The following is a 12,991-nucleotide window of genomic DNA, read 5'->3' on the forward strand; positions in this document are numbered from 1 at the left end:
CTGCGTTGTCTTTCCATTTTCAGAGGTGGCCAGCTCATTTTCACAAGGGAGAATGGTGGCCTTCCATCCCCTTCTCATTTTCCGTCTGCTAGGACTGATGGAAATACCGCCTTCAAACCTGGAAGATTGGTCTAGCTAGACTGGGTCTAAACTGGGAATGAACAGATCTGACATTTGTAGGCATACTTTGGGTTTTCCCCACCACAAGCCAGAGGTCAACCAGTTAGTTAGCTGCAAAATTGGGTCTGGGCCAGGCAAGCATACCACCAAATTATGGAGCAGGGCAGATGCTTAGCTATCACATACTTTCTAATCAATATCCAGAATCAAGTTTGCAAGCCCTTTCATACAAGAGTCAACACCTGAGTTTCCTCAACTGTGTTTTTATGTCTGGCAGTTTTAAGTTGTGTGTGCGGTCAGAATGAGGAAGAAATATTTTGAATTGGTATGGTTAGGCAAGGTGCAGTCAGAACTCTTGGTTGATCTTCTGGAGATGATCCAGATCTATTTGAGATGATCCAGTTCTCTACCGGTGGATCCAGATGTATTCTAACTTGTTGAAGCTGGATTCATGCCATGCTAAGTCGTGATTGATTGCCTTGGAAGCTTACCATGCTGTATGAATCTAGCTGTTGTGGTTTGAGCTCTCTTCACCAATACGGAAAATAACTAGTGTGTCTGGAGTATACGTGACCCTCAGATGTTCTTCCTGGTCTCTACATGATGTTGTTCCCATCAGTCTGGGCACTCTTTAGTAGGAGAAATATGGAATGTGGGGCCACTCGTTACAAAAGCTGTTTGTTTTTAAGACTGGTACCTGAAAAGGGTTGGTGGCCACAGGTGTACGTTTTGCAACGTACCCTGCAAAGGGTCACCACTTCCTCTTGAGTTGCTCTCAGAAGTGAGCCTGGATTTGCTTCTGCCTAATCAATGAAGCAACTTGCCGCTGAAGTTAGTGAAGGTTCCCTCGAAGAAATGTTGGCATTCCTATTGCTGCCAGTCTTCTCGATGTGCTAGAACAGGCCTCCACATTGCCTGCAATTTATGGTCAACCTAGGACTGAAGAGATTAGCATGGCCCTGGGCTTCAGAGCAGCTTTTCTGCAAGCAGATCAATGCTAAATTTGAAAGACTGTTGGAGTTTTAGTAAAGGGTCAGGAGAATAATAGACCTTCTGGGTATCAGTTGCTTGATAAAGACCTCCAAAGATTCGTTTGCTTCTCTTTATATGTTCTTCACTGCCTCTCTTCCTCTGCTGTGCCCTGTTAATTGACCCGCATTGGGGCTATGTGGTGGGGGAGGAAACTTGCAGAAACTAGCAGATTTTTTTTTTTAAATGACCCTGAGTCTTCTGATGTGATTCCCGTTCCTGCTCGCCTTTTCCTGGACCTTGAAATGAACTTCTGAAATGTTCTAAAGTGGTTAGTTCCTCAGCCCTGGAAAGTACCCAGAAACGTTGAAAGGACTTGAATTGAGATGGGGGCAAGTCTCTGTTGTGTTTTCAGTTAAACGCACTTAAAGTAAACATCAACTCTAACTAACTTGAGTTTATGGTGTTTATGTGTTTCACCACCTTCCTGTTTGTGGGAAGAAGGCCAAGCCAGTTTCATTTTCAGTATCAGATAGTCCTACACGTGTTCTTTGCAGAAAGAGAAAGTTGACTATCATTTATCCATATATACGCATACCAAAAACAAAAAAAACCCCACCAACTTTTTGTCCTTAAGCTCAGAAGTGTCCCAAGACAAGGATCCCTGACCTGGTGCCACTGATCATCCTGTCACAGGTGAAACTAGAAAGGCTTAATTTTGGGAGATCAGGAAGCACCCGAAGTTGGAATCCAGCTTAGTAGGGAGACGTTAGATCTTTCCAAAGGGAAGTGAGTTACATGTCAGGACGAAGGAAGTTCCCCTTTGCTGAGGTGATTCCAGGGTCCAGCCTCTTTGCTTTGGTGGTGGCTGGGTGGGGGGGAGATTGTATGTTGAGCTGCTGTTTCTTTGCCTCTCTGTGGCCCCCAGCTTCTGTCTGTCTGGGCAAGGGTCACCCACCTGCTTAGCTATTTGCATTGCTCTCTAAAATCTCCCCCCTTCTGCTTTTTGTAACTGGTGCTTAGAATTGCTCGCACCTCCTGGTTGATCTCTGGGTCTTGCTTGGCAGGTGCGTGGAGGACAGCAACGGAGGAATGGGGGACCGAGGACTGGAATGAAGATGTAGGTACCCACCGTTCCTCTTCCTGCCTTTCTGCTTAATGAACTCGGGCAGGCTTCATTGCGTTCCTTTATTTCTCTCCGCCAGCTTTCAGAAACGAAGATCTTCACTGCATCCAGTGTCTCCTCTGTGCCACTGCCTGCGGAAAACGTGACCATCACAGCTGGACAGAGGTGATCCCTTTGTCTCTACTACCGTTTAGCCATTGGGGAGGCTTTTTGGGATGGGGGGAAGGGGGATAAAGCAAGTGTTCTTACTCAGCCCAGGGTCAGTCTATGCGTGCCGAAGGTTGATGCCGAGGAGAAATTCTGTAAGCAGAATCTTTCCGCGCATTACTTTTTCCCTTGCTACTCCGCAGTAGATGGGCCATGGACCAAAAGATAACTGAGTTTCTGCATCGTCCAACGCTGTCGGCTATTTAGGGTTGTATATGTCAGTGGACAGTTTTTGTACATTTGCTGCCGAGCCTGTTGTACAACACCAGCAATTGCGAGCTGGTAGCAAACCAGGGCTTAATTCACGTCCTAGAGTTTCACAGTTAAGCAGAGCACCACAAAGATGTGACCTAGCTGGGTAACGAAACGTCTGCAAGAAAACAACCAAGCTCAGAGAACACCAAGGACTCTGCAGAAAAGCCCATTAAAAAGGAACATCCTGCTTTGGTATTTGGTCAGTGGTGAACCAGTGTGGGCTTGCCAGCCCCTGCTAAAATCTTGCTGGTGTTTTCCCTTCCAGAATCGACCTTGCGGTGCTCTTAGGAAAGACTCCTTCTTCGCTGGAAAATGAGTCGCCCAGTCTGGATTCCTCCCAGGCTCCAACTCTCAGCCAGCCGCTGGTGTTCAGCAATTCAAAACAAACCGCCATATCCCAGTCGAATTCGGGGAACACCTTCTCTCACCATGGCATGGTGAGGAAATGGCCCACTCCTTTTTCACCTGCAGAGCCAGCCTGCCCCCCCAAAAAATCAGGAGTCCTCCATAAGCTACGGAGGAATGGTTCTGAAACTCCTGTGGATCTTTGCGGAGTCTTTTCAGTTAGATTTCTTGGAAAGAATTGTCTCTTGAGGTGGGCAGAGGGGAAATTTCACCCCCTGTGCCCATTTTTGCATTTAGCCAGTTAAGCGTAGGTTAATGCTGGCTCTGAGGGTGCAGATAATTGCATCAATAGACGCTCAGCCTTTTTGCTCCCCTCTGGCTTCTTCCTCTCTCTAGAGAGAGAGAGAGAGTATGTATGTGTGTATGTGTATATATACAAGAACACAGAGTCTCTTAAGTTTCTAGTGATGACTTACCACTACACCAAACTGGCTCTCCGTATATCTATATATCTATATATCTCTATATGGAGAGTCAGTTTGGTATAGTGTAGTAAGTCATCACTAGAAACCGTGAGTTCTCGACCTGCCTTAGGACAAAGCCAGCTGGGAGACCTTGGGCCACTTATTCAGCCCTAGGAAGCAGGCAAGGGCAAACCACTTCCAGGTTGCCAGGAGTCAACACTGACTTGAAGGTGTGAGTGTGTGTGTATTAACAACCCTAATTGGGACTGGCATCTCTGTTGCTAAGCAAAGCGGTCATTAAGTGAAATGCAACTGCCAATGGCGATCGCGTGACCGCAGGACACTGCGGCTGTCGTAAATGCGTGACAGTTGCCAAGCAACCGAATTGTGATCACATGACCATGGGGATGCTGCGACAGTCGTAAGTGTGAGGACCAGTCGTAAGGCACTTTTTTTCAGTGACTCCTGAAAAATGGATCCTTTTACCTCCTTCAGGTCGGTGTGCTGGGAAAGGGGTTCAGCGAAGTGGGGGAGGGGAAGAGCAGCAGCACCACCACCACAACCACCACCACCGGCTCTCAGTTCCTGGAGCAGTTCAAGACGGCTCAGGCACTCGCCCAGCTGGCGGCCCAGCATCCCCAACCATCGGGAAGCAGCAACACAGCCTCCTCGTGGGACATCAGCAGCCCGAGCCAGCCCTCCTCCCTTGTGCAGTATGGTAAGACATTCCAGGCGCCCCGCAAGAGAGGACAAGAGGCGGCGGAGGGTTTTTGTAACCAAGCAAGTTGCTCGTGGCTGGATTGGGCTCTACCTCTCCAGCGTCGGCCTTTCTGCTCGGGGCAGCGACACCCCGCAGCACCCAGGTGCTTTGTCGAAGGAGCGTCTGAAGCGATCCGTTCGTTTTCCCAGCCTTCCCTCCTGCCAACATTTCTCTCTTGATGGCCTGCAGATCTAAAGAATCCCTCGGAATCCGCTGTGCATAGCCCGTTCGCCAAGCGGCAGGCCTTCCCCCCCACCTCCACCATGATGGAAGTGTTCCTCCAAGAAAAGCAGCCGGGGGCAACGGCCTCCATCACAGCTCCGCCACCTCCGTCCTCCCCCCTAGCCACCAAAACCAACCCTGTCTCCCAGATGCCCCCAGGGTCCTCTAGTCCTCAGCCGACCCAGCAGAAGTTGAAACAACAGAAGAAGAAGGCCTCCTTGACATCAAAGGTAGGGGAGTTGGGAGGGGGCAGGGATCCCCTTGAAACTGGACCTGTTGCCCAGTGAGGCCTTTTGGGTGGGGGGGCTGACGTAGTAAACTGGCTAACTAGTACACCATGTGGGTTCTTCTAGAGCAGTGTTTCTCAACCGTGGCAGCTTCCAGACAGGTGGACTTCAACTCCCAGAATTCCTCGGCCAGCCCTGCTGGCTGGGGAATTCTGGGAGTTGAAGTCCACACATCTTCAGGTGGCCATGGTTGAGAAACTCTGTTCTAGGGTGAGGTGCCCCACCCAAAACCCTGGGTCCACAACCATTTTTCAGCACAGTCCCTGCTGTTCTTCCCAGAGCTGCTACTGCGTTGTTGTTGAATGCAGTTGAATGGGGAAATCATTAAAATGGCCCAATGAATTGAATTACCTTTAGATTAAAACAAATGGAGTTATGGTCTTGGCCCTGACCGCTCTTTTGGGGAGCCTGCCCCCAGCCAGCCCCTTCCAAGCCAGGTATTTTAACTCGGCAAAGTTGAAAACCCTTGATTTATCCATGACTCCCAGCGAGCTTCATTTGAATTGATCCGGCCTTAGATAGGCGGCATGCCAGTAGACCCTTTTTGGTTCTGCCGTAGCCTTAAAGGGGGGACAGCGCATGCCATAGCAAATGCCAGGACCACTGGTGGATATGCTGTTGCAGCTACGTAGCTGGCCAGCTGCCTCTGATGCCTGAACAAGCCTGTTCTTTGGTGCCCAATTCTACAGTTCCTAGAAGGTTTAGACCCTGTTGCATTCCTCCCTTCCTAAACGTAAAAAAGCTGAACGCACGCTCCCCCCACCCCAAGTTCCCACATTGCGTTTCAAGTCAATCCATCTCATCCTCAGATTCCTGCTCTGGCGGTGGAGATGCCTGGTTCTGCGGATATTTCGGGACTCAATTTGCAGTTCGGGGCGTTGCAGTTTGGCTCGGAGCCCGTCCTCTCAGAGTACGAATCGACCCCTGCTACGAGCACCTCTGTGAGCCAGCCTCCCAACAGCCTGTACACAAGCACGGCAAGGTGAATCAGAAACCTCTCACAGCCAGGGGGGCAGCAAAGGACAACGCTATATATATTGATGAAGTAGAATCAAGGCTCAGGGGCAGAGGGTTCGAGTCCCCTTTAAGCGTAAATGAAGGCTTTCACGGCAGATGTGAAATTCACCAGCGGCCCAATAGCGTTGACCACTCCCGGGGCTCAGAGCCCCTCTATCGTTCCCACCCCCAGTGGGTGCAAAATCTATTGCCAAAAAACTATACCCTTGAGTGGCTGGACCAGTATTTCTCAACCTTGGCAGCTTGAAGATGGGTGGACTTCTGGCTGGCTGGGGAATTCTGGGAGTTGAAGTCCACCCATCTTCAAGTTGCCAAAGTTGAGAAACACCGAACTAGAGTGTCGCGGGAGAATCAAGGAGCTCCAGATATCCAACTAGTTCGTCAAATTCATGTTCGGAAGGTAACGTTGGAAGAATAAAATAGGAGGAAGGAACCATAAGCTTTGAGATCCCAGAAGGCAGAGCTAGATAAAAACGCTGCAGAGTTTAAATGTTTCTCTTTCCACTCTTTGAAGGACCAGCACTGACATAGCTAGACCTGGCTCTAATTCTGGGAAACCTTCCGATCTCAGCTTACAGTTGGGTTTCTGTCGGTCTTCCTTCCTAGCGAGTCTCTGTCCACGATTTCGTCCAACAAGAGCCAGGAGCCAGGTTTCCAGAGCAGCAGCTTGCCTGCAGCAACGTATACCTCCCAGAACAGTGCTCAGGGACCACTGTACGAACAGAGATCCACTCAGACCCGGCGGTATCCAAACTCCATTTCCTCCTCACCCCAAAAAGACTTGAGCCAGGCCAAGGTAGGCTCGCCCTCGTGACGGAGAATTCTGGAGCAGGACAGCCGGCTGGGTTGCCTCCTGCAGGTTGAACCTGAAACTGAGAGAATGCATCGATTGCATTTTAAGAATTTTTAGCCCTCCCCTTCAGCAACAAAGCTTCCGGGGATTTTAAAGCATGCTGGACATGTACCTCTAGCAAAGGCTGACCCAGCCCTTTTCTTGTCCTTTTACCTCTAGAATGGCTTCAGCTCGGTGCCACCCACGCAGTTGCAAACCACCCAGGCAGCTGAAGGTAAGCCCCTGGCTTGGGCACGTGGGTGGGTGGGTGGGGGTGGTATGATGACCCTTAGCAGCCTGCAACGTGTCGCCTTTGCACGCAAGGAGCGATGCTGCAGATGCTAGCATTGTGAGCTGAGAAGAGCTGTGAGATGCGAGCTTACCTTCTCTGTGCCTCAGGGGAAGATACCCTCCCTTGGTTTCTTTGCTGCCTGACAGAATTCTTTCAAGGGTTTTGGGTGCAACCCCCATGCTCATTAGGACTGATAGCAGTTGGGCGCTGATGACATCTGGAAGTCCTTGAATTGCCCATTTCTGATATCCATGGAGAACTTTAGCTATATAAAAAAATATATAAAAATATATATATATATATATATACATATAAAATATATATATATACATATAAAATATATATATATATATATATATATATATATATATATATAAAAATAATAGATAGATAGATAGATAGATAGATAGATAGATAGATAGATAGATAGATAGATAGATAGAATCAATTTTATTTCAGTCATAGACCAGCATATGAGAACTTTAGCTATAAGTTGCCAGTTGTCTCCCCTTTGCACACACATAACACATACAGGAGGAGAATCGCAATGGGGCAGCAGACATGGTCAGGGCAGGAAATATGGCACCTTGCCCAAATGTCCCACTCCTGAACAAGGTTGGATCCCAGGTATCTGTGTCAGTGTCTACCTAGAGTAGCGTTTCTCAACCTTGGGATGCGTGGACTTCAACTCCCAGAATTCCCCAGGCAGCTATGCATCTTCAAATTCCCAAGGTTGAGAAACATTGGCCTAGAGCGTTCACCTTTCAGAGCCCATCATCGGTGAACAGCCTCACCAAAATTAGCCTCAGCATCTTTGCCCTGGAGCCCACACCAGTCACCCTCTGGGGGAGATGGGCAGGATATAAGTTTAATAATCAATCAATCAATCCCAGGGGCCAAAGAAAGGTTCCTGTTTGCTTCTGCCATTAGCAAACCCAAAGGATTCCTTGTTGCTTTGACAGTTCTTGTTCCTTTTTGCTGCTGAGTAACCTGCCTCTTCCACCCCACCCCATCCGTCCTTGGTTCCTCCTGCCAGGTTCGGCCGGCTCTGCTGTGAAATCCGACTCCCCTTCGGCCCCCAGCATCACAGCCCCTCTCAGTGACACTGTGTCAGCAGCCTCCTTGCTGACCACAGCCACCCAGCATTCCTCGGTGCTCAGCAGCCTGAATCACGCCGAGGAGCTCTCGAACACAGCTGCCACGCAACACAGCAGGTACCAGCCCGACTGGGCACGCTGCCAGGAAGCCCCCCCCATGCCTGTTCACCCGTTGAGCCCTCTCTGACCTTAGTTTATCAGCCACGTGGCTTCTGCACCAGAAACCCTCCGGCTCCCTTCTTGTAGCCCAAGATGGAGGCAAAAGCTACGAAGCCTGCTTGGAAAGGGTCAAGATTTAGAGGAGGGGTTGATCCGTACTGCGCACCTTTTTATAATGTGAAGAAAAACGTTCTGGAATGGCAGCTGTGTGCTTGGATCAAACTGCAGCTAGTCAGCCTCCATTCTCGATCACTTTCAAGTCCTTGTTGTGAGGTCAATCCATGCCTGGCCTATGCACATTCCTTCAAACCCATGGCTTTATTTCAGAAAACACACATTCCAAATGGCAGTGTAACCCTTTGAATGCAGCACAGCAGCAGCAAGAAAGAAAAGGAATGTCTTAACCTGATTTCACTAGAGAAGCAGTGCCAGAAAAGCCCTAGTTTACTTACGATTATGAGCCAGGGGGAAAAAAGAATTCCTAAATGTTGGTTGACCAGCATTGCTCTTTCTTTCCACAGTACATTACCCACCCAACAGAACAGCCTCTCTTCCTCAACTTCCTCTGGTCGCACGTCCACTTCGACTCTCTTGGTGAGTGGGAATCCGGAAGAGGGACAAGGAAGAAATATCCAAGGCCACAGTGGGAAGCTTGCCAGTGAGAAATGCCGAGCAGGATTCACGTGGCCCGCTGCAGTCAATCTTGTTTCAGTGCCCTTTTACAGGGACTTCTGTAGCATCCATGTTTCTTTATGAGCAAAAGCCTAAATCTGCAGACAGAGAAATCCCAAGGTTTAATGATCAGAAGCGTCCATTGGAAATGGAAAGCTTATGAGTCCAGAATATTTCTGTTTTTCCCTGGAGCAGATGGGACGGGAAGTCACAGCCATTCCTCCCAGAAGCCCACGCTCAATTACCTCCCAGCGTCCTTAACTTGAGCAGGACGATTGCATTGCTCCCATAGTTTAGAATTGGGAGTGGGAAATTCTCGCTAATCTAGGTGCTGCTAAGGAATCTTGTTTTCCCCTATGCCCTTCTCTTGGGCTTGGAGGAAATGTTATACGACTGCAAAACCACATGTAGAAAATCTGCAGTTCTCTCTTAGCTTTGAGCCGTCTTCTGCTCTGTCGTGTTAAGGCTCCTCAAAGGCACCTCCGGTCTCAGTTCCTGCTTAGCTCAGCCTTTAGCCAGTCAGGAGCAGCAGTGCACAAAATCAAAACCCAGAGCTACAGCCGGGCAGATACCCAGAATCAAAGCAAAGGCTGATGGAGCCCCTGCACTCCCATCTGGACGTTTCTATGGTGGTCCTGGTGTCCTCCAAGGTCCGGTCCACCAGCATCCTGACCTCCTTCTGCTGCTTTCTCTCCCCATCCTCCCCCTCCCCTATTTCTGTAGCACACCAGCATGGAGAGCGAAGCCGGGCTCCATTCTTCCGCAAGCACTTTTTCCACCGCCTCCAGTACTGTGTCAGCTGCACCCCCCGTGGTCAGCGCCTCGTCAAGTCTGAGCAGCGTCAGCAGTCTGGGCCTGAGCCTCAGTAATAACTCCACCGTGACGGCCACAACCCGCAACTCAGTAGCCACGACGTCAGGTGCCTCCTCAAGGCCCAGGGTTTGGTTGGTGGCTGAAGTGCCCAATGGGGACCTTGGGGTGGGGAGAGGCTTTCAAGATCAATGTGAGCCCTTCGAAGCAGTCTGGGTCAAGAAACAGCCCCTGTAAGGAATGCCACTTTACTGATGTACGGTATCGTAACAGAAACTGGAATGTTTCTCTCTACTCCGTCCTATACCAAACAGAATCAAGGCGAGGCTGTCTTGAGTCTCTTTCCCACCCTTTCCGCTTTCCCAGGATCGAATTACTCTTTCTCCTCTCTGAACGGCCCATCCATTCCTTCCCTAACATCGTCCCCGCATTCCTTTACATGGCTCACTTTGCCTTGAGCAGAAAGGCCGTGATCTGGAACAACCAAGCTAAGCGGGACCAAACTGAACTTCCCATACAGAATGGCTCCTGTTCCCAAATTAGCCTGCTGCCTTTATGCGAAAAGTCACCCTCAAGCGGGCAGACCTAAGTTTCGGAAGCAGAAGCAAGCCGTGGTTTAGCGCCCCGTGCTTGAAAACCTAAATCTGGCTGCTACTCCTGGGAGCTTCTGTGTGGAGGCCAAATCAGTTGGAAATCAGAGGAAAGAATCAGGACTTACATTGACCCCACCTGCGGGCTTCTTTGTGTGTGAATAAGTTATGATTAGTTGTAATTCTCCTTCCTGGTACTGCAAAGATCAGTGTTTCTCAACCTTGGCAACTTTAAGACGTGTGGACTTCAACTTCCCATGCTGGCTGGGGAATTCTGGGAGTTGAAGTCCACACGTCTCAACTTTGCCAAGGTTGAGAAACACTGGCATAGATGGTTGTGCAAGGCTTGAGGGGCGGTCGATGGGCAGTGTCTCCTCTAACACTTCTCTCCTTCTAGGAAAGGCTCCCCCCAACCTGCCTCCCGGCGTGCCACCATTGCTGCCGAACCCGTACATTATGGCGCCAGGGCTGTTGCACGCCTACCCGGTGAGTCGGGCACACCGGGCCATCCCCCAGACCAGTGTACCCACGCTAGTAGATCCTGCTCGACTCAACCTGTGGCGGTGCAGGAGGGACAGCACGTGGGAGAACAACCCCGAGCAGCACCGGATGCGGTTGAGGCAGCCCCTCAAGCCTGCCCGACCCTGCAACATCTGACTCGGACAGGAGCTTGGCAAAAAGAGAAAACCTAGTTTGCTCCTCACCCAAGCTCTAAATAAGATCATCTGGTTGCTGTCTAAATGGGGCAGCAGTAATAGCAGCTGTTCTCCCTGGCATTTCAGGCAGGAGTTCCATGTCAAGTGTGAAAAGTTCCCCCTAAATAACTTCCATTTTTCCACTTGATAAATCTGAGGAAGTTCTCACACAACTCTAGGGTTCCAGGAATGCTGTTTGAAAAACCGTAGCCTAGGCCAGTGTTACTCAACCTCCACAACTTTAAGATGCGTGGACTTCAACCCCCAGAATTCCCTGGGGGAAGAGGAAGTTCTCCTGTGGTTTCCTGGTGTAATTACAGAATCACCCTGCTTAACTGTAAATGAAATAACACCGAGGCCGTTATTTTATTTACAGTTAAGCATTGTTATCCTGCAATTAAATAAAATAACATTCCGCGTGCATCGGGGAGTGTCTGCTTCCCTAAAATTTGGCACGTATGCATAGCCCTCATTATAAGGAAGAGGCTTTGATGGCTAGTGGTAAGAGGAAGATGTGTAATTAATTTTTTTTCCCGCTCCTGCATTTTCCTGTGGAATTTACATATTTTGAAAAAGGCTTTCCTTGATCACGTTTACGATTTACAGCATCAATCCAGCAGGACACGTTTGTAATTTATTTTTAGGGCAGGAATTTCTAAAAGCATATGGACAAATATATAAATACGCCTGTGTAAATTCAAGCCAGCCATAGCCCTCAGCCTACCTCTTTGAATCCCACTCACTTTAGGGCATCATAAAACTGTTCTCATCTGAAATGTTTTGGACAATTCATAATTTCTCTCACTCTCGAAAGGCTCGACTTCTTTGTAACTCGCTTGGTTTCTCTTGCAGCCGCAAGTTTACGGCTATGATGACTTACAGATGCTTCAGACAAGGTTCCCATTGGTGAGTTAAACCCAGTCTTCCTCTTTAATACTATTAAAAAAAACCTAGACATTGTGTAACACTACCTAGCATTTTTTCCCCAGTTACTGTCAGTATTAGTCTGCAATTTAGGATGTCAGTATGATGAACATAAGATTGCTTAACTTTTCACCCAAAGTGAAGTATAACATAAAAAAAGAATTGCCACAATTCACATCAAAGTATTAGTTACATTAGTTACATAGTTACGTTACTACTTAATATTAAGATATCTGTTGTATTACTTTGTGTGTGTGTGTGTGTGTGTGTGTGTCGATAAAAGGAAATAAAAGGTAGACAAAGCAAATTAAACAAAACTTAAAATGCTTAAAAATGGAGGGGAAGGAAAAAGGGAATAATAATTGAAAACCGTTTTTTTTTTTAAAAAAATAATTTTGAATTTTTTTTAAAAAAAATTAGAGTTTTTAAAATAATGTTAAAAATTAAAAATGATTTAAAAAATAGTCAAAAATAAATTACCCAATCCTGGGGGTGGCTAGCGCCTCGATGACGCTCCCTGAGTGATTACTGGTTATTTCTGGATTCTTGTAATTTTGTAATTTTAATTGATTTTGTTTTGTAAACCGCCCAGAGTCGTTCAATGAGGTGGGCGGTGACAAATTCGGCAAATAAATAAATAAACAAAGAAACAAACTATTGATTTCTGACTCGCCCCTTTTCGTACATTTACTAATTTGCGATATTTGTAAGCGTTCAGGCTCCTTTCAGTTTGGCTCCAGCTTGGCGTGATAGTAGCCTAGTCCGCCAACCTCCTTTCCCATCCTTGGGGAGCCGCCTTCCCCGTCTTCATTTCTACTCCCCTCCCTCCCTTTCAGGACTACTACAGTATCCCGTTCCCCACGCCAACCACCCCGCTGACCGGAAGGGATGCGAGCTTGAATAGCAACCCTTATTCTGGTAAGGTGTGATGGGGAGGAAGTGGGATTCCATCCGCTCTTGCGTCGGGGCCGTGGGAATGGCGGTTCGCTCCTCCGGACGGGTGGATGTAATGGAACTCCGCGCGGGGAATTCTTTTTCACAAAGCGCTGCGGTGGCCCATCTCCTTGGGTGACTTTGAAAGAAGATGGGATAAGACCAGTTCAGGGAGGAGGAAGTTTGAAGGGTACGTTATAGCAGTGTTTCTCAAC

The 12,991-nt window shown here is 48.4% G+C and overlaps 1 protein-coding gene across 7 annotated transcripts in view; it reads left to right on the top strand.

The window, feature by feature from the left end:
- Positions 1–12,991, top strand: part of UBAP2L (ubiquitin associated protein 2 like) — a 31,573-nt gene that overhangs the window by 13,659 nt on the left and 4,923 nt on the right. For all 7 annotated transcript variants that reach the window (XM_088137227.1, XM_088137222.1, XM_088137226.1 and 4 more), the window contains 14 exons: positions 2,157–2,209; positions 2,295–2,380; positions 2,943–3,114; positions 3,982–4,204; positions 4,436–4,698; positions 5,565–5,737; positions 6,379–6,568; positions 6,785–6,839; positions 7,933–8,110; positions 8,674–8,746; positions 9,548–9,743; positions 10,622–10,710; positions 11,772–11,825; positions 12,680–12,761. In XM_088137227.1, coding sequence (XP_087993353.1) covers positions 2,157–2,209; positions 2,295–2,380; positions 2,943–3,114; positions 3,982–4,204; positions 4,436–4,698; positions 5,565–5,737; positions 6,379–6,568; positions 6,785–6,839; positions 7,933–8,110; positions 8,674–8,746; positions 9,548–9,743; positions 10,622–10,710; positions 11,772–11,825; positions 12,680–12,761 — 1,887 coding nt within the window. The remainder of the gene's footprint in view (positions 1–2,156; positions 2,210–2,294; positions 2,381–2,942; positions 3,115–3,981; positions 4,205–4,435; positions 4,699–5,564; positions 5,738–6,378; positions 6,569–6,784; positions 6,840–7,932; positions 8,111–8,673; positions 8,747–9,547; positions 9,744–10,621; positions 10,711–11,771; positions 11,826–12,679; positions 12,762–12,991) is intronic.

Source organism: Python bivittatus, unplaced genomic scaffold, assembly GCF_059951505.1.
Source record: "Python bivittatus isolate LINGU-HERP-01145 unplaced genomic scaffold, Pbiv_v1 ctg000180_np1212, whole genome shotgun sequence".
NCBI classification, from domain to species: Eukaryota; Metazoa; Chordata; class Lepidosauria; order Squamata; family Pythonidae; genus Python; species Python bivittatus.